The sequence below is a fragment of the Protopterus annectens genome, chromosome 11.part0 (genome assembly GCF_019279795.1).
Source record: "Protopterus annectens isolate FY-2018-M chromosome 11.part0, PAN1.0, whole genome shotgun sequence".
Taxonomy (NCBI): domain Eukaryota; kingdom Metazoa; phylum Chordata; order Ceratodontiformes; family Protopteridae; genus Protopterus; species Protopterus annectens.
In genome coordinates, this window is record NC_056745.1 from 265,206,582 (window position 1) to 265,232,429 (window position 25,848).

The 25,848-nt window shown below is 40.8% G+C and overlaps 1 protein-coding gene across 1 annotated transcript in view; it reads left to right on the forward strand.

Moving 5' to 3' along the window:
• Positions 1-25,848, forward strand: part of TM7SF3 (transmembrane 7 superfamily member 3) — a 559,640-nt gene that overhangs the window by 344,181 nt on the left and 189,611 nt on the right. The window contains exons 7-8 of the mRNA XM_044087728.1: positions 2,646-2,732; positions 23,874-23,954. Coding sequence (XP_043943663.1) covers positions 2,646-2,732; positions 23,874-23,954 — 168 coding nt within the window. The remainder of the gene's footprint in view (positions 1-2,645; positions 2,733-23,873; positions 23,955-25,848) is intronic.

The window sequence follows — 25,848 nt, forward strand, 5'->3', positions numbered from 1 at the left end:
CTATTACTACTATCCCCCTATACAAACAGAACTAATCACATACCCTCTGCTCTCAGTCATATCCTATTGCTACTATCCCCCTATACAAACAGAACTAATCCCCTACCCTGCTCTCTGTCGTATCCTATTACTTCTGTTCCCCTATACAAACAGAACTGGTCCCATACCCTGCTCTGTGTCATATCCTATTACTACTATCCTATACAAACAGAACTAATCCCATACCCTGCTCTCTCAGTCATATCTTATTACTACCCTCCTCCTATACAAGCAGAACTAATCCCAGAGCATGCTCTCTGTCATATCCTATTACTACTATCCAATACAAACAGAACTAATCCCATACCCTGCTCTCTGTCATATCCTATTACTACTATCCTATGCAAACAGAACTAATCCCATACCCTGCTCTCTCAGTCATATCCTATTACTAGTATCCCCTTTTACAAACAGAACTAATCCCATACCGTGATGTCTGTCATATCCTATTACTACTATCCTATACAAACAGAACTATTCCCATACCCTGGTCTCGCAGTAATATCATATCACTACTATCCTATACAAACAGAACTAATCCCATACCGTGCTCTCTCTGTCATATCCTATCACTACTATCCCCTATACAAACAGAACTAAACCCATACCCTGCTTTTTGTCATATCCTATTATCACTATCCCCTATACAAATAGAACTAATCCCATACCCTGCTCTCTCAGTCATATCCTATTACTACTGTCCTCCTGTACACTAGTGATATTTCCCGTACCTTCCTGCATAATTTTATAACTTACTTCAGTATATGTCTTGAACTTTTTACAAATGTATATAATAGTAAAATCTCCCTTCCTGTATAATTTTATAATATACTGTGTTATGCATTTTGAACTCCTTGCAAACCTTTTGTTTACTGAAATGTAAAAACACTAAACATCTTTACAATGTTGCCCTTCTGCAGTATCAGTCCATTTCCTTTTGTAAGATTGTATAGCTGGAACAACTGCATAGACTGATAATTGTTGATGCAGATACTTTACTTATTGTGTATCTGTCTTGTAATTATGTCTGTTGTTTCATGAGAAATTTAACTGCTGTTTTTCTGAGAACTGTCTGAAATTCACTTGTTAATATAAATGCGGTGGAGCTTTTCTCCCTGGCCTTCTGTTGAAAAAGGTCTCTGCCCAGTCAAACTTTCCTAGTCAAAAACACAAACAACCAAACAAGCAAATAAATAAATAAAATACTGAGGCCAATTTTCTTGTGAGCTTTAAGCAGTTTTAAACTGCATGTTTTTCCAGTTAGAAGCAGGTCTTCACACTTGCCACTGTTTTAAGGCCCTCCTTTTTCCAGCTTCGGAGTGCCTCAAGTTCCCTGTCACCTTAGCAATGCATATTTCATAACTTCAGGCCTAGTGGTGTCAGTGTTTCCTTGCCATTTATAAGGGCAGGGTGTCTTCAAGACAACTAGAAATTTTTATCCATGCTGGTTTCAGAATTGACTGTGAATAAGACTTTTTATATTTTATTCTTTCGTTATGTTTCCATGCTTAATGTAATCCAGGGAATATTACAAAGTTGAACTAATGTCAAAAGGGTAGTCAGATATTGTCTTGAAACAACTGGGGAAAACAAGGAAATCTGTAAAAACAGATTTTTTTTAAGTGGCTTAGTCATTAGATTGCTAAATGTTATGTTGTGGAAGGAAAGGCACTGCCAGGGACAAGCTTCATTTATTTGTTTTGCATCGGGCGTCAGTCCAAGATGTTGATGTACCTTGAACTAGTAGTGATACATTTGTGAAATATCATTTGGACATTCATCGTAAGGGCTTGGGGGGTGGGGGTACAGACAGCAGGTCCTTAATGGCATCCTGCTGCCTCTCAACTTACCAAATGAATAAACTGCTCAGTTTTTATTCTGCAGAAAACTATATTGCTGAATTCCTTTACCTGCAGAAATTGAATCAGTAGTGCACTAGTAATGTGATCCTTTCACCATTCTTTCTGTAATTGGTTTTGCCTGGCCTTTGAGTAGTCCTAGGAAAATTCCTCTTTACTTTGCTTGCTGTACTTTTTCTTTTTTGTAAAAGAACTAAGAGTTGAAGTATCCATTTTCATGTTATTGATGGGAAAAGAACTGAGGGGTGAATGGTCCACTCTTGTTTTATTTATATTTCTGTAATGACATCAGAGGTGGTATAGATGCAGAAGGGAAGACAGATTAAAATTCTTCACTGGAGCATCTTCTTTTGGCAGTAGGAAACCTCTGCAGTAGGCTTCCCTGCTGATTGATACAGCTTTGAGTATCTAGTGTTACAGCAAGTACAATGAAAGTGACCTTTCTCAGTTCTGCTTTGTGTAAGAGTGCATGAACACTCTTGCAACAAAAACATTAAGTGGCACAGACACTGCAGTACTATAGTAAAGTGAGTGTGTGCTCTCTTACACACACACACACACACACACGCACACACACACACACACACACACACACACACACACACACACACACACACACACACACACTTAAAAAGACTGTCAGTGCTGCATTACATTTTTTAAGTGTTGCATTTCATTTTTGACATTTGTCACCAGTGCTTCTTTTAAAATGCTAATTGGACCATATTGCTGTGTTTTTATTTGCAGGGAAAATTTCCTCTAAAATATTTTTCACTTTAACTGCGCTACTTGGACTCTTTGTCTGTTTCCTTGGGCATAGGTTTTTCAAAGTGGGTAAGTGATGTTTTATATATTTAGTAGTGTGTTCTGTGTAATTTCCAAGCTGACTAAGATATTTCACATCTTACCATTTTGTATGAAAATAGCTTTAGAAATCTAGTCATATAATGCCTTACGACTCTTGCTATTTTGAGTGCATTTACTCTTTCTTGTACAGAGTCCATAATAATGCAGTGTTTCATTTTCCATGTGTTCCCTCCTGATTTGAATAATACTCCACCCTGCAGACAGCCTCCTTCTGTTAGAACAAAATTTACATGAGCATTAATGAGATACAGCCCAGGAGCTGTGACAGTCCGCATATTTAATGTAGGAAATTACAGTACAGTACAGCCAATACCAAGTAAGAAGTCTTATAGAATTGTCAACCAGCAGCTGGGACTTCTGCTGCAGAAGTTCCAACATCTGGACTGACTGCTGGAGCCTTTTCACTCTTCCCTGTTTAGACCAGACAGATAACCTCCAATTAAGATGTCAGCATGTCTTTTGTATAAAAGAGACATCTTTTCACTCTAATCCCAGATGTTCTTTGTGCTTCACTGTTGCAGTCATCATGGGTAGCCCTCAGCCGACCCAAATACCAGAGTAAAGATTCTCCCTGCTGCGTTGGCTGTGGTTGCCAGGGACTGATGTCAGGTTTAGTGGTATAAAGCAGGGCAGTCGATTCCATTACATCAATCTTTCTTGCTGTGGTGCCTGAAGCAGAAACAGTTTGCGTGTGCATCGGTCAGCCATTGCCAGAGTGAAGTTGAAAATGACTAAAGCTGAGTACCCCACTGCGGATCTTTTTCTTGCACTAACCAATGTCCGAAAAAGTAAATAATTGTCTCTGCTGTAGAAAACAAATACCACACCAAGACTTTCATAACCTGTGTGTAACTTGTTTAGGCCCAGACCACGACGTACCTGGGTGTCAGTTCTGTGCCCTCTTTAACTCTAGGACCATTTGCTGTAGAGCAGAAATTGTAGCCAGACATTTCAGAGATAGGTCTGCGCATTACGAAATGGCGTCCGTCGGTCAGCATGCAGTGGATATTCCCAAAAAGAGAAAAGATAAGGAAAGGGACAGACTACATAAAATTAGGCGTACAGATGACTACTCCCTGAAGCCAGTCGTCAGCTGTCTGGAATTCAGTGAGGCGCCTATGCAGCCCCTGACGCCCTACACGATTCCTTCACAAGCTTTTACCGAGGCGTTTTCGGAGTCCGGTATGCTTCTGGAACAGTCTACATCTGCCGATATTTCAGTTGTATGCTTCGCGATTGGGTCCGGAGCTGCTATGCAGGCACCGGCTTCCAAGGAGGCCTTTCGGACAACCAACGCCAGACAAAAACCGACAACCACGCCGCCAGCTACAGCCACTCACAGGCCTATTGAAGCACTGAGGCCTAAGAGCAAGACCACCTAAAAAAACTGTACCTAGACACCATCTTCCTCAAGCCCAACCTGCTCAGTCACAACAGCTTCTTAAGATGGTGGAGGACCTTATCTCTCTTATCAGAGGTAACCAGACCACCCCATACAAAAGGAAAATAGATCTTTCCCCAGATATTCTATCAGAGCATGACAGTGAAGAATCTGATTATTTAGATTCCTGTGATGAACAACAGCCCCTTACCCCCTTTGAGGATTCTGATGCAGAGGAATCTATTCCTTCTGCATCCCCCCCTGAGGACCTATCTTTTGGTGAGACCTTGCATACCCTAAGGGAACATTTCCACTGGGAAGCTCAGGATTACCCCCAGTCTAAGAAGAGACTAAGGGAGTTTTTAAATCTCCCCCAGCACAAACCCTTAGCCATCCCTCCCATTTTGGAAGTGGTGGAAGATGTTTTTATGGCATCTAGCCTCACTGCTGATGCCCTCCCTCCTGCACCTAGAAAGACAGATAGGTATTTCAGGGTGCCAGACACCCACAAGTACTTGTTCAAAAATCCTGCAGCAGATCCAGAGGTCATTACCCAGGGACCCAAAGGGGCTAAGGTCAATTCGTCAAAATATCCTATTCTTTCAGACAAGGACAGCAGAGCTATAGACAGATTGGGTAAAAAGGTGTACCTTGGCTATTAGAGCTGTTAACTGCCAGTTTCATATGTTGAAATATCAGCAACATACCTTGGAACTATTAAAACAGAAGATTTCACCCTTGCCAGACAGCTCTGTTTCCAGGGAGCTAGGGGAGCTCTTGCACTCCAGTTCTCAAGTGTGTAAAGCATTCCCTACACTGTGGATATGATGCCCTAGAAGCCTCTAGCAGGGCTGCTGTGGTGGGGTCAGTCATTAGGAGGCATGCATGGCTGAAAGAACAACCTTTGCCTGATCATGTTAAATGAAAACTCCTAGATGCCCCCCTAGATAAGGAACGCGTGTTTGGATCTAAGGCTGAGGAGGTGATCAAGACAATGGAGGATAAGGCCAAATCTATGCAGACAGTTAAAGAATTCCTCCACTTCCAACCTCCCAGATTCAGCAGGAACTTTCCCTCCAAACACTGGTCCTTTCCTTCCCAACCCAGACCTGGACAAAGGAAAGTCCACATGGACAGTCCACCCAGGCAGCAACCCCAAGGACAACAGAGGCCCAGGCCATGGACCTCTAGTACACCCAGGGCAGGGATGTCTAAGTTCACTCCCTACCTAAGGGCTTGCAATGACTCCTCCTCCTCTCTCTGCCCCACACCCACCCCTAAAAGGTTAGGAGGAAGGCTCTCCCTGTACAAAGACAATTGGCTGTCCATCACAAAGGATCAGTGGGTCCTAAAAATCATTTTTCAGGGATATAGATTCTCCTTCAAAGAAACACCAACCTTAACAGGGTACCCAGACATTCCATTAAATCAGTGGGCAGGGGCACTAAAACAAATTCAGAAACTCTCTGCACAAAAGACGGTGGAGCCTGTTCCCCAGGAACAAACCGGAAAAGGGTTTTATTCCAGATTGTTCCTGGTGCCCAGGAAAGAGGGCACTTGGCGCCCAATTCTGGATCTATCCACATTAAACCTTTACCTGCAAGTGCCAAAATTCAAAATGCTCACACTCCAAAAACTATTGCCCATGCTGAACCCAAATGCCTGGCTTGTTACCCTGGACCTAAATGATGCCTACCTTCACATTCCAATAAGGCAGTCCTGCAGAAAGTTCCTTCGCTTCAGAGCAGACTCACAACACTTTCAGTTCTGTTCTCTGCCCTTTGGCTTATCCACTGCTCTCAGGGTTTTCATCAAATGCCTGGCTCTGGTCATTGCTTTCTGCAGGCAGCAAATCATCCAAATTTACTCATGTCTGGACAACTGCCTCATCCAGGCAGACAGCAGGGAAAAGCTCCTGTAAGACCTCAACTTTGTCAAAGCCTTGTTTACCTCTCTAGGCTTTACCATCAACAAGGAAAAATCAAATTTCCAGCCCAGCAGACAGATCACCTTCTTGGGAGCTCTCCTGGACACAGCCACCCAAAGAGCCTTCCTCTCTCCATAAAACAGAGCTTCCTGCCCCAATACTTCTCCCAACTGGCTTACAGAAAGCACCTCACAGCAAGGAAGTTTCTCCAAGTGCTGGGGTACATGGCATCATGCATCCAGTTGTTGCCCTTGGCCAGACTGCACATGAGAAAACTGCAGTGGTACCTAAAAAACCTTTGGTGCCAGCACTCTGTCTCTGGAGATGCATCTGCCCCTTATCCCCGGCTTAAGAGCCGAACTCCTATGGTGGGCAGAAGCCTGCTGACTGAACAAGGGTCTACCCTTTCTGTTTCTTCACCATGGCCAGATTGTCACCACGGATGCCTCAGACAAAGCCTGGGGGGCACACTTAGGCAACATGTCCACCCAAAGACAGTTGGGACCACAGTGACCTACACCTGCACATCAGCCAAAAGGAAATGATGGCAGTACTCAGGGCTGTCGCATCTTTCAAGACCCACCTGATTCCAGGGGTGCTCCTCATCAAAACAGACAATACCACAGTCATGTGGTACATCAGCAAGCAGGGGGGAACACACTCCTACCCTCCTTGCCATCTAGCCATGCTTCTCTGGCAGACTGCTTCTATGATGAGCCTTCATCTGATAGCACAGTACATTTCAGAGGAGCACAATACCCTAGCAGACCACCTCAGCATAAACTGCTTAGACCCTTACAAATGGCAACTTCAGAGGGAGATGTTCCTCTGTATCGCATAGGTTTGGGGAACACCAGAGGTGGACCTCTTCGCCTCCATACAGAACAGCCAGCTGGACTGGTTCTGCACCAGGGAGTTCCACCCAGAAGCCTGGAAGGTGGATGCTGCATCTTTCCACTGGGGCAACCTGTTTGTCTGCACATTCCCTCCCTTGCCAATGATGCCAAGGGTACTGCTAAAGATCAGGGAGGAAGGGCCAAGAGCCATCCTAATTGCTCCAAATTGGCCTAGGCAACATTGGTACCCCTTGCTGCTCAACCTAACCAAGGAACCACCCAGGAATCTGCCTCTCATAGAAGGACTTCTAACTCAAGCAAAAGGGTCAATACTCCATCCAAATCTACAAACTCTCAACCTATCCGCATGGCTGATTCCCCAAAGGCAGATAACAACCCACTCTTGAGCAAGCAAGTCCTGGACATAATTAAGGAGGCCATGATGCCCAACAACAGAAAATCATACTCAGAAAAATGGAAAAGATTCCACTCCTGGTGCCAAACTAAAGGTGCAACCAGCTCCCAGGCATCTCTATCTCTCTCTGATTCTAGACTACCTGGTGGAGCTACTGAAAAAAGGATTATCCTTCTCTTCTATAAAAATTCATGCCTCTGCTATCTCTGCCCATTTTCATACAGAGCAGCCTTTGTTCTCCCGCCTCCTGCTAAAACAATTTCTTAGAGGGATGTCTCACATAAGGCCACCCAGAAAGCCACCCACACATGCCTGGAACCTGAACTATTTCTTGGAAAAACTGACCTTACCTCCCTTTGAACCAGCTGGGTCAGCAGAACTGAAACATCTTTTCGGGAAGACTGCCTTCCTGCTGGCCATTACCTCAGCTAGGAGAGTTTCCGAGCTCCAGGCTCTCATGGCCATTGAGCCCATCATTATCTTCCATTCAGATAGGGTGTCCCTTGGGACTATTCCCTCCTTTATACCTAACACTAAACCAGGCTATACATCTCCCCACCTTCTTTCCCAACCCTCAGAACAAGAGGGAAAGAATCCTTCATTCACTAGATGTGCACAGACAACTTCGATACTATTTGGATAGAACCAAGTCTATCAGGAAGACTGACCAACTCCTGGTCAGCTTCGCCCCAGGGGCAGTGGGGGAAACCCATCTCCAAGCAGACCATTTCTAAATGGATATCACTCTCCATCCAATTCTGCTACCACTTTTATGGCAAAGTTCTACCCAATTCTGTTTATACCCATTGCACTAGGGCAGCATCTACTTCCACTGCTTTCCTAAGTTGGGTCCCTACCAAGGACATCCTAGAAGCTGCCACTTGGATTTCGGTCCATACCGTCACCAAACACTACCACTTGCCTCTGTTCTCCAAAACCCGGGCAGGCTTTGCCTCTGCAGTTCTGCAGGGCATGCTTGCCCCTACCTAGAACAATCCAACCTGTTCTGCTGCTTCTTCCCTTGTTTCCATCCATCCTTAATTCAGCTTTGGGAATCTTCCCACAAGTGATGACTGCAACAGTGAAGCATGAAGAACATAGTACAGTCGTGTACACTTACCATAAATGTAGATGTCTGAGTGTGTTCATTGTTGCAGTCCTATTTTCTCTCCCTTCTCCCACATATTCTTCTCTAAAATTCATTCACACCTTTATATGCCTGGGGGCTTCCTCCAGGTTGGCCTTACCCAGGCCTTCTGGACAGGGCTCCTATTGGTTAGGGCAAGAAAAACTGATGTAATGGCGTTGGCTGTTGTGTTTTATACCACTGATGACCTGACGTCATTCCCTGGCAACCGCACAAACACTGATAGCCATTTGCTAAACAAACAATTCAGTCTTGCAATAAAACCCCCTAGCATGAGCAGTAAACTTCTCTGCCCTTGTAACTCACATTAATTGAAATGGCATTAAAACACACATTCAAAGAAAATTCACCCGGCTAGTGGAGGATTAAGGTTACCTAGTTAGTTTTCAGTGTTCTGAGAGACTGCCTTACAGATTATCTGCAAATATACAGAGCTGAGTATATATTTTTTTTGGTTATAGTGTTTGTTAATTATTGCTTAGATCTCTGTTGAAACTGTTGTCTCAGACTGATCGGCAAATATACAGAGCTGAGAATATTTTTTTGGTTTTAAAGTTTGTACTGTTAGTTGTTGCTTAGATCTCTGTTTTGTCCCATCCACCCTCCCTATTTTTGGTTTGTAGTTTAAATTTGGTGGCTTTTGCAGTTGCCCACCCCACTGTAGATTTGATCTGGGACACTCCCCCAAGTCCCATCTCTTTACCACATTCTACCTAATAAACTCTTTCTGTACTTACTTTTAGTCCTTTTTAATTTAATTGCATTTTTTAAACTGTTTGGTCTAATTTTGCTGCATACTCAAGTGTGCTAGCTTGCACTGCATGTGAATTGTTTTTACTACTGTTTTTGCTTCTTTTCTGTTAAAAAAAAAAAAAAAAAACTGTAAGCCTGTTTCCTACCTTTCCTGTAACTATTGTTCCAGATACAGATTTGCTGTATCCAGGACTGTATGTAAGCTTCTGAGCCCCCCCCCCCCAAGCCTTTCTTTGTTGGAGGGAAGCCTTCTAGCTTATCAGTGGGAGTGGTAAGCACTAGGTAACCTGTCTACCACATAAGGAGTGATTCTGGCCCAGAAGTTGTAGTTATTGGCCGTTTGGGCAGTCTTCCATCTCTCTCAACTTTCTAATTTGAAAGCCTGCATTTGCACTTGTTTCTGTCCTTTAACTTGTCTAGTGCAGATACAGATTCTTAGTTTTAGCACTTAAATTTGCTTGTTCATGCTCAGCACTTGTTCAGAACTTGTAAGCACTAAATAAGCTACTAATTACTATAGCATTAAATCTTCCTCATTACCTAGAAGAAAACAGTTTTTGTACTTATTTTTCTCACTTGCTTAGAGAAAAACAGCTATTGCATAAATTTTCTCACTTATCTAGAGGAAAATAGTTTTTTATTCAGGCATGTCCAAGGGTCAGCTCTCAGTGTTCTCTCCTGTCTATCTGATGAATCTGGGCATCTTGAGGCAATGTAGAAATTGCCTCATGTACACAGACAACCCTGTCCTCCTACCACCCAACACTACAACCTGTGAGAGATGCACTTATCTAGCCGAACTGGAGGTAAAGCTCTCTCCAACCAAGACTGAACTTGACAGTCATGAGGAGAAGGTAAACATTTGCACCACACCATACTCATCACATAGTCTCACCAAATCTACGCCACTAAAATCCACACATAGTAACACAAAAACATTCGCGGAGGGTCTCAATAATAATCTGTCTAAGCAACAGATACCTCCAAAGCCGAAACGCAAGCAACCTCCATCCCCCAACACAACCCAAATGACAGCCCACAAACTCAGTGTGCCACTCAACCACAGCCAGTAATTCAAAACAACGTACCTAACACACTAGTCATAGGTGACTCTATAGTCAGGCACACTGATGTCCCACTCACCAGGCTAGACAAGTAGAAGGTTACTGTCAGCTGCCTGTCAGCTGCCAGGATCTGCCACATAACCCACGCACTCAGGTCACTCCACAACAAGTACAAATATGACTCTATTGTCCATGTTGGTGTGAATGACCTGAGACGTACCTCCCTGGACTACATGAAAAGAGACATGGAAGAGCTCTCCGATCTTGTAGCCCAGGCTGGTATGACCCTAGCCTTGAGTAGCATTCTGCCATCGCCCAGAATTATACCGCCATACAAGGACAAAATGATTGACTTCAACAATTGGCAAAGCTTCTGGTGTCATTCTAAGGGGATCCAGTATCTGTCTGCTTGGGATGACATGGTCGACGGACCACGATGCTTTGCCACAGATGGCTTGCACCTGTCGCCCCTGGGATTCCGGATACTGGCTAAGGCTCTTGCTGCCCCTATGGTGCCTTTTTTAGGCATGGTTCAAATAACAAATTCACCACCATAACAGGAACAGGCAAGCAAAAACTGAGGGTAATGCTACTCAATGCTAAAAGTCTAAATCTCAAAATGCACTCACTCGAGGCACTACTTAAAATGGAGAACACTTAAAATGGAGAACATCGGTATCTGTGCAGTGACTGAGACCTGGTTCAAGGCTCCAGAGAGCACCCCTCCACTACCAGGCTATAACTCATACCACACTTTTCGGCCATGTAACCTGGACCGAAACACCAAAGGCGGAGGTGTGTCCATATTCATTAAGGATATCCACACCTCCAGGCTAGTTGCTCAGCATAATGCATCCAAGGTTATCCAAGTGCAACTAACTCGGGGCAAAACTGCAATCCAAATTGTAGCTTGCTACAGATCCCCCACCATGCCCCAGGATTCCCACACCTCTTTTCTTGATGTACTGGAAAATATTAGGGTTCAGCCAAACACCCTAATAATGGGTGACTTCAACTACCCCACCATTAACTGAGAAAACTACTCGTGTACCAACTCCTTAGCTCAACGCTTTCTGGAATTCATAAACTCCAATGCCCTAGATCAACTTATCCACACCCCCACCAGGGGCAACAATATCCTAGACTTAGTCATTACCAACATGAGTGACTGGTGTTCCACACCTGAAGTCAGCTCCTCGTTGGTCTGATCCAACCATAAGCTTATCACCCTTGATATCCACATCCCGCCCCCACCCCTCATTAAGGAAACCAGAGTAAAAAATTTCTCCAAAGCCAACTTCATGCTTCTTAAGACAGAAGTAGTGAACGTCATGACACCCATGCAGATGGACAATACAGTTACAACTGCTGAATCCTACACAAATTCACTCTATAAGCACTTACATGAGTGCATGGATCATGCTATCCCAAACAGAACCAAGATGCTATCCTCCAAAAAAAGGAAGCCAGTCTGGTGGTCCCCTGCCATAAACAAAATGTACAACAGAAGGACAAAACTGTTGCAAAAGAGAGTAAAATCCCATGAGTGGAGGAGCTCCCTGGTCAGCCTCAGTAAGAAGCTGAGATCCCTTATAAGATCCTCCAAAGCTAGCTATGAAAACAAAATCACCACTACATCCAAGGACAACTACAAAGCATTCTATAGCTATGTCAAGAATCTAGATGGCAACACCCAGATCTGCTCTGAGTTGCAGCACAAAGGCACGAAAATTACAGAACCAACTGATATTGCCAACATCCTGGCAGATCGGTTCAGTGCTAACTTTACCCCCCTCTCACGCCCTAAAGGGCCCATATCTATACAGGAAGAATGCAGAGTCCCTGTAATCACAACTACGCAGGTAAAAGCTGCACACTCTATAGCCAAAAACACAGCATCCATGGGACTGGACAACATCCCTGGCTGCGTTTTACATGAACTTCAGAACGAACTGGCTCCCCACTTAAGCACCATGTTCAATAATAGCCTTGCATCAGACTTTGTGCCCACTGAATGGCGTACAGCAACAGTTATCCCACTCCACAAAGGGGGAGCCATCACTGATCCTGGGAACTATCGACCTATTAGCCTGACGAGCCTGGTCTGCAAGGCCATGGAATGTATCATCATTGAACTCATAAACAAAGACATTGGTAACCTCCAAACTCTGGATCCCACCCAGTTCGGGTTTGTGAAAGGCAGATCATGCCTCCTGAACCTGATCGACTTCTTTGAGGCAGTCACCAAAGCCGTGGATGAGGGTAAGGTGGTTCACGCAGCCTATCTTGACCTTGTCAAGGCTTTCAACACCATCCCCCATTCTGGAATTATAGCTAAACTCACTAAACTAGGTATAAATCCCTACATCACAAGATGGGTTGCCAACTGGCTCACTGACAGAACCCACACTGTAAAAGTTGCAGACTCCAAATCTGACCTCAAAGCAGTGACAAGTGGAGTACCACAGGATTCCGTCCTGGGACCTCTCCTGTTTGGTATCTACTTCTCTGAAGTACAGGCTAACACGTAAGGCCTCTGGCTAATGAAGTTCGCAGATGACTGCAAACTAGGAGCCATAGTCAAGTCCCCAAATGATGTGGACATCCTACAGAATGGCCTCACTGAGACAGATGCCTGGTGTCAGAGCCATGGCCTCAAGCTCAATGTCAAAAAGTGCAGTGTCATCCCCTTTGGTAAAAACTCTGTACCCATGAACTACAACATAGGCAGCAATCTACTTAACACTGAATGCGTGATAAGAGACCTTGGGACCCAGGTGGACAGTAATCTCTCCTTTGATAGTCACATCGCCACAGTAGTCAGGAAGTCCTTCTACGTGGCACACCTCATCATAAAAGGGTTTTCATCCAGGAAAAAAGAGGTCATTGGTTCCCCTCTACTCGTCACTCATTAGACCCATTATAGAGTACAACGCCCCTTTTGGAATGTACCTCACAAGACATCTGCAGCAGCTGGAAAGGCCACAGAAGTTCCTCACAAAGAGGATTACTGGCCTCAAACAAATGCCCTACACTGACCACCTCAAAAACTCCAGCTTTACTCCGTAGCATATCGCCTACCCCAACGTGATCCCTGCCTAACATATAAAGCTATGTCAAACCCAGAGATGTTGGACATGCTACACCTAAAGAAATCTCAATCCCTCCGAGCAACATGCTCTAGGGACCTAAACCTTGTCACCATAATAAACAGGACACACTGGAGGGATAGATTCCTGCCCTAGAAACTTCCTGTACTCTGGAACAAGCTTACCCATCTATGTCAAGCAAAGTTCTTCATTAGCACTCTTCAAGAAAAATCTTGATGAGTGGATGGGAAATAGGAAATACACCCTGGGGATCACTTCTGTGTCTCTGCTCGACAGTGGCACAGGAAAATAACTTTCTTGGGTGGCGTAAGCCATGGAACCTTGCTGGCTAGGCTTACATAGGCCCTTGGGCCGATAGCCTAGTACCTACCTATGAACCTTTGGGCTGGCTATTTTCAAACCATAGGCCCATTGCATGCATTTTTTGGGCCATGCATAAATGTATGTGTTCTTTGATACAGCCTCCTGATTGTATTAAATTATATTCCTTGTGTAATGCAGCAGCACTTAATGGAGTGTTTTTTTTTTTACATTTGTAGTTTTGAACATTCTTCCAGTACGCAATGAAACAAAATGTATGAACCAATAATGACAAAACTATCCATTTCAGAAACTTTCAACCACAAAAGGCCACCCAAACTTCTGTCATTGCAATCTACCAATAGCAGTTAATAAGCACAATCTCTGCAGAAGTAAAAGTCGTCTGAATGATTCCACATTAAAGAGATTTGTAACAAATTATGAGGTTGCTACTGGCAAACAGCTTTACATTTCAGTGTTTCATTTACAAAATCAGTGCCTGCTGCCCTTGAAGAATTAATTGCCTATGTTGCATTAAAAAAAAGGTTTAGCTGGTAATATTGCAATAGGGAATGACTGACAAACCGACAACAGTTTCCTGGTTACTAGGCAGCTCATATAAAGGAGGACACACTTACAAGTGCAGAACCCCTATCCCCCTTAAAATGCACAAAATAATCAGCAATCAGAAGGGCTCTGCAATATCAGCACTCTTACCTGCATGATGTGGGAGTAGAATCCACAGCCTTCTGCACCAAAGGCAATTATGCTACTAACACTGCTTTAAAATTGTACAGTACAAACAGTGACTGCCATTTACTAAACAAAATTAGATGCAGCATTGAAAACAGACTTGGCATGAGCAACAGTAAATTTCTCTTCTTTTGGCAGTATTAGTTTAAGGGTGTGCACACTTATGCAACCAGCTTACTGTACGTTTTTTATTTTTTATATTTTTTCCTCTAACAGATTTGTTTTTCAATTGAATTGTACAGGTTGTAGGTCACGTTAAAGGTGGTAAAAGTTTTGAAATTATTTATTGTGGTCTCATTTTTATATATCACAAAAACCTGGCATTTTAACAGGGGTGTGTAAACTTTTTATATCCACTGTATCCCAAAAGTTGGGATGGATTTTAAATATTGTTTTTTTTTTAACATAGAAAGTTGCTGGAATGTCAGGATTTGTATTTGCATCCATTTTATGAAGGATATGAAGTCTGAAGCTCACATGTATATCATTATTTAGTGACTTCAGTCCTCAGTGATTTGCCAGAAAACCACATATTTTATGAGAAACGGATCAAAACTATGATGCTAAATCTGGACAGTTGAGAGGTATGTTAAAACACATACATGCATACACACACACACACACACACACACACACACACACACACACACACACACACACACACCTACCTATACACCTACACACTTACCTTCTGTCTGCTCTCAGAGCAACACACACCTGCTCTCACACAACAACACACACACACATATCTTCTCTTTCACACAGCAACAAATGGTTAGTTTAAATTCCACACACACGCACATATAAACAGAATGGCTAGTTTAAATCTCACTCACACACACACACACACACACACACACACACACACACACACACACACACACACACACACACTTACCCTCTCTCAGCGGAATGGCTAGTTTAAATTCTGAGCGAGTGCAGAATGTGTTTGCATCCACGTTGGCATGCGTGGAATGTGTGCATGGTCCTCCTTAAAGGAAAAGATGCTGCCACTATGGATGTAAACACACACCACACTCAAGAGCAGAATTTTTATTTTTATTGTTTTTAATTCTTAATCATTGAAGCTTCCTGGTTAGGGTGGGTCCCCCCAGCCACGGGGCCCTAGGCAACTGCCTGTGTCACCTAGTGTGGAGCTGGCTCTGTCCCTTTCCACTTTGAATTATAGCTTCTGCTATGTATAGGAGCCTTAACTGTGTAGCTGTGAAAATACCCCTTCAAACCAGGTAATCCCAAACCACCTTGTTCTATTGTAGGATCATCTTTTCTCACTTGACTCTTGCTTCATTCCCCTAGCAGATAAAATCCTTCAACTCTTTATTAATTATCTACTTCTTCTCTGCTTGATAAAACTGTGCCTGACCTGTATATAAAACTAAAGAGATAACCATTTTCACTGCTTGCATCTCGCTATCCTTATCCATAAAACAGAGCTTCTATTTTCTCAGTTTTTGTATTATCTCGTTTAGTATCCTCCCACACATCCTTAGCTGTCATAACAGAATTGTTTTTAACCCGTACTCCTTAAGTACTTCATTTTATTGTGTCCCCTTAAATATGGGTATTGCTGCACAAATTCATGTGTGGGTACATAGTTTACAGCTATTGCCTTTGTTTTTATCTTCATTAATTTTGTATCCCGAAAAGACTTGAAACTTCCACAACACTGAAATGTCCTTTTCTGTTTTTTTGAGGTACAAAATAATGTCATCTGCAGATAAAGCCAACTTTTCTCGATTACCATACCAATTATATCCTTGAATTTGTAAATCCCTTATTTTCTCTGTGAATGTTTCTAAATATAATGCAAATAACAAAGGAAAAGTAAGACCTCCCTGCCTGGTTCCTTTGTTCAAACAGAACTTAGAAGAACCCTCCATTTTTATTTTCTTCTCCGATCCCCTGAAAGTTGGCTTCTTTCCAAGTCGGACTTTCCCTGTTAACAAATGATAAATAAATAAATAAAAATACTGTTAAACAAAACCTTCCAGATCGTTATCACTTTTTTCCCCTCTTAGTTTCCAAACTTCCAGAGGAATACCATCTACTCCTGCAGACCTTCCCTTAGATTGGTTATACATCACCATTTTTATCTCATCTCCTCCTACCCTGTTAAGAATTGAGCCTCTAACGATGGCATATTTAATTGTTCCGTAAATATTGCCATTTATACTTTTTCTTGATTTCCACATTTTTCTGCTTTATTCAGATTTTCATAAAATTGCCAAAATATTTCTAATATCGGTACAGAATCTCTGGTTATTTTCCAGGTTATAGACTCCTTTAAGCTTGGCAACAACCCTTTCTATTATTGATTGCCTGAGTCATTGTACTAAAAGCATTTGTGCTATAGTTATCAAAAAGCAGTTGCTTAACAACAGTTATTTTTAAACTCATTAATATTGTCCAGATACTCCCTTATTTTCTCTTCAGCACTCTACAGTTGTGCATCCACTTATTTTGTGAGATTCTGCTATTCTGCAATACTTTAACCTTTGTCAGTCCCTCTAAGTAAATCTTGTTACATCTTAAGCATATCTCTTTTATTTCTACCTAGTTTCTAACTTCCCATTTTCATTTTATTCCCCTTCCTAGCTGTATTTCCCAAAGAAATTTGTATCTTCCCGAATAATTTCCACTACCCGTTCCTTAAATTTCTCTCTGTTTAACAGATAGGTGGGTTACCACCAGTGTCTAATTTTTATTTTAGCTACTCTTGGTGCATGATCTGAAATAGGTATTAGATGTGTATCAGAACTTTCAATTACATGCATATGGTCCTATGAAATATAATTTCTGTTTAGCCTAGCCCAGTTTTTATACCTTTGGGAATAATATGTAAATTATTTATGAGCTCCTGCTACTGAATTCACATCTTCCATACAAAATATTTTCATAAATTTCTTCAAAAATTTACCCTCTTCTGTTATATTTTCCCTTCAGGGCCCCCCAGATACATCCTCACTGTTGCAAATCAAATTCTGGTCCCCACTTGAAAGTAATATTTCCTGCTGAAAGCTGATTATTTCTCCTAGAATTTTCTTAAGCTCCATTGTAACAGTTTTAGGTGGCATATAAATACATACCAGCATAATCCCTTTCCCTTGTAGTAGCCCCTCAATACTACAGATCTACCATTATTGACTTTTTCCCACTTCTGTCACTCTTCTAGCAATTAATGCAAGCACTCTCCTTTTCCTTTATTCCAGATATTCTGCTGAATAACCGAACTGAAATCCTTTTTTTATCATAATCACCCGCTCATTTCTTTCAAAATGTGTCTGCTATAGCACAGTTGTTTGCATTCTGCATTTGTTAGTATAGTTCGCTGTGTATTCTTTTTGTGTATATATCTGAGAGACCATTCATGTTCAAAGATAATATGGAAAGTGTTGCCATTATGATAAGAAGTTGTTATTTCCATGTGTTATGTATAACAGCTTTTGTGTTACATGCATGCACTAATGTTTGGCAGGTTGATCATTTAACAGTTGTTTCTTGTCATATCCATTTGTGACATCTTAAAAGACTTTTTCTTTTAATGAAAATCTTTAACCCCCCCCCCCCCCCGAACCTGTTAACTTAGTACAAACACACAAAACTATATACATCTTCAAATATATAGGGACAATTGTCCCAGATTGACAGCTACACTCTCAGGCTTTAATTGACCTATATTTAAGGTTATCTGTGCAAAGATGTATGGTATAGTTTGTGCTTGTACTTTAAGTGCTGTCTGTTTTTGCCTTATCTTTATTCATCTCCCAGATGTAGAAGGATTTCAAAAAACATTATCTTTTAGCCATTGAAAGGAAAACATATTCTGTTGTTATTGCCCTCTTATCATCTTCTCTCCATGGAAATATGAGAACCAGATAAACAGTTGCCTTCAGCTACAAGTTTCTCATGTCGCACTGAGAAAATTTATTTGCTAATGGAAAACTTTTCATTATATTTGGTGTTCTTTTATTCACTTGCTTCCACTTAAAACTTATTAGATCAAGTCAAGTGCTTTAGTCCAGTCAATCCCATATGCAAAAATAAAAAAGCCATATCAGTTTTACTTGTGTCATGATCTCTGTACTTTTGCATCTTGCCCCTTGCCTCAACAAGTCAAGATTCCAGCCCATTATGTTTAACATGTTTTTGTCCAGGCTTTCTTCTCTTTTTACATTACAGTGCCTACATTTCTTAACACTAAATAAAAAGAAAGAACGGAACCTGTTTTCGTTAATATCTCTATAGCACACAAAAATTGTTGAAAATGCTTTACTCTCTAACATGCAGTATATGTCATGTTTTAAATAAAAATATTAAGTATAAAATTGTTTTATTTACAGTTCTTTTTCCTTTCTCTTCCTCTCTCCTTAATGTTCTTCCAAACATCAGTGACATGAATTAGCACATATGTTTTGGAGTCACCTAAGATAGTTAAAAAAGTCCAGTATTTCCATGTTTGCATGCTCAGCCATATTTCACATATGTGATTGATGCTTTTTAATCCTACGTTTATTCATTGCTGGTTTTCTTCTTGTTGATCTCCATCTCCCACCTTCAGTCTCTGATTCATTTTCAACATACTCCTGGTTCTTCTAGTCAACTCTTTTTACTCCATTTCTCAAACATTTTCCTTTGGACCATTGGTAAAGGTTTCACTCACATAGTCTCTCTATGAGCTTTATTATCAGAATAACAAGAAGCAGAGTCCACTTCTGTTTGGTAGCTCACATTTTGTTGGACAGACTTTTGTATTTCCTCTATAGCATGTTCTGCATCAAAAATGACTTTGGCATTCTGGGCAAAAATATTTTGAAGATAGCTGGAAACAGCAGCTTGAGTTTGACGCCTGCCTCTCAGCATTCCTTGATTGCTAGAATAAATTTCCTCCTCTTCTGCCTGGTCTACTGTGAGTAATCATTTTCTCCTAACACTTTACTGTCTCCAGTTTCTGTTACTTTGTCCTTCTGCCACAGTTTTGTCAGAATCAACTCTTTTCGCTTGTTGGATTGCATCTGTACTATTAGAGGTCTTGGCTGCTTTCTCGTGGCCAGATTTGTAACATACACACAATGTGCCCTTTCAGTTAACAGCTCCTGCTGTGGAATACCAGCCCTGTTGCTTATTTGTGCTTTCATAAAATGAATACAGTATGTTCCTTTCAGTTTCTCTGGGACAGCAGAAAGTCTCAGGATTTCCCTATGTGTTCTGTCCTCCAATTCTAATATTTTTTGAACAGTCTCATACTCAGCCAGCCTTTTCTTCATTTTGACCTCTAATTTTTCCAGTTTTATCAGCTCATATGAATATCTCTTTAAAGTTTCTTCCATTTTTTCCAGCCTTTTGTTATTTGAGTTGATTATACTCCTTCAGTGTTTCATTTATTTTAATCAGCTATGATGAGCACATTTTACTTTTTTTTTCTCTAGGTTACTGAAAGTCTTGTCTTGCACCAAAGGTGCACAGCTGCAGGATTCTTCACAACCAGTGTTTTATTTTCTCCTCACCTTTCGTGGTTGATTTTTTTTTAGGTTCTCTAATTTCTTCTTTGCTTGCATCCATGCAGTGTACTTACTAGCTAGTAACTTATATATACCCAAAATGACAAATTCACTGGCTCTGTTTTCGAGTTTGTATTTACAGTGGAAGAACTGAAATTAGGCCTTTACTCAGTGTGCAGCCATCTTGGAAGTTTGTAATTACTGTTATCCTTGATTAATATTTCCAATGTTTTCTGTATAACTTTACATATCTTATTTCTGTAAATGTGTGTGTGTGTGTGTGTGTGTGTATACACACAAATATGCATAAATATGTGTATATGTATACACATACATACATACATATATACATATCCACACACACACTTACATGCATATATATATATATATATATATATATATAGAGAGAGAGAGAGAGAGAGATGTGTCTGAATAAATAAAATAAAAAGATTGCGCTCTGTAATTGTGTACTAGGGAAATAATTAGACATAGAATGTCATACAGTTCCCCAGCCTGGAGAAGATTTAAGTTCTGTCCTTAAAGATAACTAGTCCCAAGCTCTGAGGATAGGAGTAAAGCCAGGCACTGAGGCCATTGGGCATTTGCTGTGGTATTCTGGCTATAGAGAGAAGCACTTGGGATGTAGCACCAGAATCTCTTTGTGTCTTCCTGTGTGATGGTTTTTCTTGGTGAATGGGGGCCTGATGGTTGACAGGCATGGAGGGAAAGCATATCTAAAAAGTGCCTGCTTTCTGTACATATAATGTTAAAAGTCACTAACTGCAAATGCTTACTTCATCACCTGGTATCTTCATATGTGGGAGGGATTAATATGGGGCATTCTTGAGGAAGCTGTGATCTGTTGTATCAGCTGAATTTGTAAAGAAATGTGCGGCCAGAATTGACCTGCATTTTTAAGTGCCAAATCGGTTGCTGTTTAAAGGCAGTGGTGGACATCATAAGTGCTGTTATGTATGTGATTGCAAAGCAAGGTATGTGCCATTACATAGGAAGCAGGTCACAAGGAAAAATTCATGAAGGCCAATACAGTATCTCAAGAGGATTAGAATTAACAGGAAGATCCTTTAATAGAATATAGACAAAGGTAAAAGTGCATTAGGTGAGTAACTGAAGTGTACCAGCCAGAGATGTAATCTTCAGGAATGATAAATATCTTTAAGATGAACAACATATTACAGCAGGAATTATTAAAAAAAATAGATCTGTGATCAAAATAGGGTCTCTGTACACTGTCAGTACTGTTTTACTTGTCATTGTTCCAAGCTAGTTTGTTTGTTTTTGTAGTTTGGATGTATTTCCTAGTATTGAGGCATTGCCTAACGGGCATTTATAATGATTTAGAGTAGAATTATTGATGATATTGTAGGAAGTACCTTGCAGACTGCAGAATTAGTGCAATAGCATCTTTGAACTGTACATTGTACTGAAAGATAGTGTAGTACAGTGCATGTACACTGAAAGTAAAGATATTACACAGTAAGCAACCCTCAGTATAATGCAAAAGTAACACAAATAGTACCTGTGTACAATGAAGGTTAATGTGTTACAGAATAAGAAATGCTTGTACTAGTGTGTCACTAATTTTGAAATGGCTGAAAAGAAAGCTTGAGCTTGTTTGGATGGGAGTAAACTTCAAGATATCACAGCAGTGGCAACTAAATAAATTGTTGGTTTATGGGGATGATCTTATGGTGGTTAGTAACTCAGCAGAATTTAAACAGAAAGCCTGCTTGATTATAGATCCTCCAACTTTTCAGATTACAAATGATAGAAGTCTAAAATGTTGGTGAGCCTTGCATGCCTTTTTGGTTAAAGAGGACATTAAGGTTGTGATTTAGTTGTGCCATATTAAGATTAGTGTGCCTGGGTGTTTGGATATCTGTGATTCTGCCAGAAGTTAGGAAAGCTAATTTGATGAGTTGTGAGGCAAATTAATCAGGGATTTGTTAAAGTATGAGAACCCACCATTATCTGTGACAGAATCAGTGAGTGTTGTTAATATGAACATTCTTGCTAGTATGGATTACTCTTTCAAGTTGTTTTTGATTAGTAGTTGGTGAGTTATCCTGTTGCATAGGATAGTTCATAGGTTTGTTCAGAGGTGCAAGTAAAGTTAATGCTGGTCAGCCCCAGGATGTGGAGGCATTCAGGTTCCTAGCCTTGTAGCTCTTTTAACTTGTAAACGAGTTTCTAGCCTTTCATTAGCAAAAGCCATTTTCCCCACAAAAAATGGATACCTGAGGCTATGTGAGGTTCTTCACTAGGGATCTAGTTATAGTGGAAAAGATGGAAAACACATTTAGAACTTCTCCAGGATTCGACTTTAGCCATTCCTCAGCAGTTTCCTAATATATTTGTGTGTGTGTGTGTGTGTGTGTGTGTGTGTGTGTGTGTGTGTGTGTGTGTGTGTGTGTGTGTGTGTGCATGTGTGTGTGCGGGTGTGTGCGTGTTTGGTGGCTAAAGCTATCTAGATCTAGTCTGTGGGCTGAACATAGTCTGTTAGATTGCGAAGATCTGGAAAGGAGTCCTCATTGAATCTGGATTATGGAATAGAAGACCAATTCAGTGAAGAGCATTCATCCATTCTAGACTTATAGACTACTTGTACAAATGAAAAGGCCTTTTTCTGCATGGGTGAAAAAGATCAACCCTTATGCAGGGGGTTGCACCTCCTGCATTTTGCTAATTATTTTAACTAGCTCAGAAGTTAACTAAGGTTTTCTGAATTGCCAGTTAAATCTGTTAACCTCAGCCAAATGAGCTTCAGTCATATAGCCTTTGAAGAACAATCTAGCTGTTAGATTTCCCTCTTATCTGTCAGCGCATCAGCTTAGATTCTGATTATCATTATATGTACGCCACCTATGTTTCTGGAACTATCCAATTGTTGAGCGTTAGTGGTGTCAGGTTGTGCTGCTGTAAAGGGACAGGTGGCATGTATGTATTAATTCATACATAATAATGATTTGGGTTGTTGTTAACCAACACACCAATCAAATTCAGAGAAAGAATGGGCTGACAGAGGAGTTATATGTGCATAACCCATGGTTGGTCTATTTGTAATCCAGAAATAATCCTCAAGCAGAAACTCCAATAAAGAATTAGGAGAAGAAGAAATAGCTTTCAGCTGTTCTTTTGTATTTGGTCACTTTGAGTTCACACTAATGACCGTACCCCAGCAGTCATAAGTTTATCATGTTATCATCTACACCCTAACCATGTATTAATGTTACATTTGGTTATATCCAGGTAGGAGTAATGGTTTATGTACTGTGCTAGTCACATTTCTTTTTCCTGAAGATCATTGTTGCAGAGTGGGCAAGATTTGTTAACTAAACCCCCACATCAAGGCTGACTTTTTTTTTCAGATGATAATAAGGGTGATTTAGGAGTCCACCTGTGTTCCACAGGCCAATGAGAGCCCATGGTCATCCACTGAATATCAGCAAAATAAGGCAAAAGAATGAAGTTTAGTTATGTTCAGCACACAAGCGAATTAATTTTAGTTGGATTATATGCTTAAAGATAACACCTAGTAACAAAAAGTACTTATTTTTTTTAGTTGTAATAAAAAAAATAATAAAAATTAAACAGCCCGAATTTGCAGTGGATCCCATTTGCACACATATAGCACATGTCAGCAAATCTTTTCAAACTTAAACTTGCTTTATTTATTTATTTAATATAAAGAAATGTGTTAAAAATAAAATATGACAGGGATCATTCATTCTTTAGTCTGTGCCATTCAGCTTGCATTGTACTGAGGTTTTATAGTTTAAAGGATTTATTTGAAATACATATGCCACTTTTTCATTCATTATATTTTATTCTATTTATCAGGTTAAGGGTTCCTTTATAACATCTTGTTTGTATTTGTTACAGAGCTCTTCTTCGTGGGGTTCATCTTTGTGGCCTTTTTATTCTTCATTTTAATCACCAAAACAACAGATATGATATATGATGGTAAGGCATGTTTTTTGCAGAGTATGAATTATGTCGTGAAAAAAAAAACTGGAGAAGAACAGAAAGTGTGGAAGTTACATTCCTCAGTTCACAGTTTGTGTCTTTGAATGGCAAAACTACTATGAATTTAAGTGTGACTTGTTCTTTTTTTTTTTTGCTTCAGTTCCTTTCTGTTGATACTGATCTGTATACATTAGTTTTAATTAACCAGTCAATCATCCAGGTCTGCCATATGTTAGTCCTTTTTCTTGTTTCCAGTAGGCCGTGTCTGACATCCTGTTAGCAAGAATATAGATGTGATCATATTAATTATCAATGTTGTGTTCATTTGTTATACAGTTCTGAAGTAGCTTAAACATTTTTGAAATTACAGGGTACATAGACCACGCACAGCTACCGCCATTTTCTGTACTGTTGATCAAAGAAGCATTTCAGTACCATTTCAACACAGCTAATGGCAGAAATGGCATGCTGACATGTTAGAAAGTACAGTAAAACTTTATTCTTCAACTGGGGACTTCACCATTCCTTCCAGCTTTGTATAGGGAGTGAACCTCCAGTATTTATTGTTCTGAAACTGAATTGCTGCATTTTGGAGAAAAAAGAAATCTCTTTGATGTGGCACTTGACATGCCTGGACTGACTGATGCCAGCTTCAGCCTATTGTATGGATTCTTGCTGGTCACTGCAGCTTAATAGTACATTTGTAGTATTTCTGGTGATCAGGGTTTGTGTACCAGTTAAGCACTTAGTTTGTGCCCCACATGTGGGAGTGTGTTTGTGTAATAAATTCTGTCTCTACTTTTCCAATGTTTTCTAGTTCAGCACTGACTATTTTAACAGAATTTCCTTTTGTTTTGATGTAATGTATTGTGCAGTATGGTATATGTTGATGCTGTTACTTGTAATTTCTGCTAACCATACACTTCAAAAATAACTGCCTCCCCCTGCTGGATGTGTCAGAGTTTGAATTGCTGTGGATGTTTACAATGAAGAATAACCACTGCTAAGCTACCAGCGAAGGGAAGACTGTAGCAGTCAAACATGGAAGCAGTGTTGCAGCAGCTCTAACTTGTTGCAGTGTAAGAACTGCTGTCTTTTCACAGTAAGAGATCTACAGAGATAAGAGTACTCCATACCTGTGTAGCTCTCTGATGTTCCATGCTAGAACTGAGAAAAATAGGATTGGAAGCACTCTCCTACCAAGTGAAGGTCCCCAGGAAGGAAATTGCTGCTGTTATCTCCCGCAGAGCCTACTCAAAGAACAGCTGACAGTGAGTACTGTATATGTTTTTCATGAGTACTAATATTTGTAAAATACGTGCATTATTTTTATCATGATGCATACACCAGAAGTTGTGGAGAACCCCAGCTTCCTAGCAGAGAACATTTGCTGCTGGGGAATTAGACAACTCATAGGTTCTTCCTAAGTTTACAGCCAGGAAGGCCATCGAGCAGTTCAACCACATCTGCCAGCACTGATAGGAGACTTAACAGTATCCCCCATTACGTAGACTTTCCCCACATATTCCTGGTGAAAATTTGCAATCACCCATCCAGTCATCCAGACTGGTTTTAAAAGGTTGCTATGGAAGCATCTGCTTGATAGGCAAGGACAGCTTATTCCAGAAGTGGGGAGTGCATCGGATTAGGTATCTGCTATGCCGAGTTGTATCCTTGATGTGGTAGTGTAGGTTTAGATCTGTATAACTGGCGTTTGCTTTCCGACTGGTTATTTTTAAGTGAAGAAGTTCAGAGAGTGCTGTGTTGCCCATAACACAGAAGGCTAAGCAGAGATCACCCCTCAGGAGTCTGTATGATACAGTAGAATGATGGGTCTTTCAGACTAACTGACTAAGATCTGAGATCTTTTTGGTGAGGTAACATTGAAGTC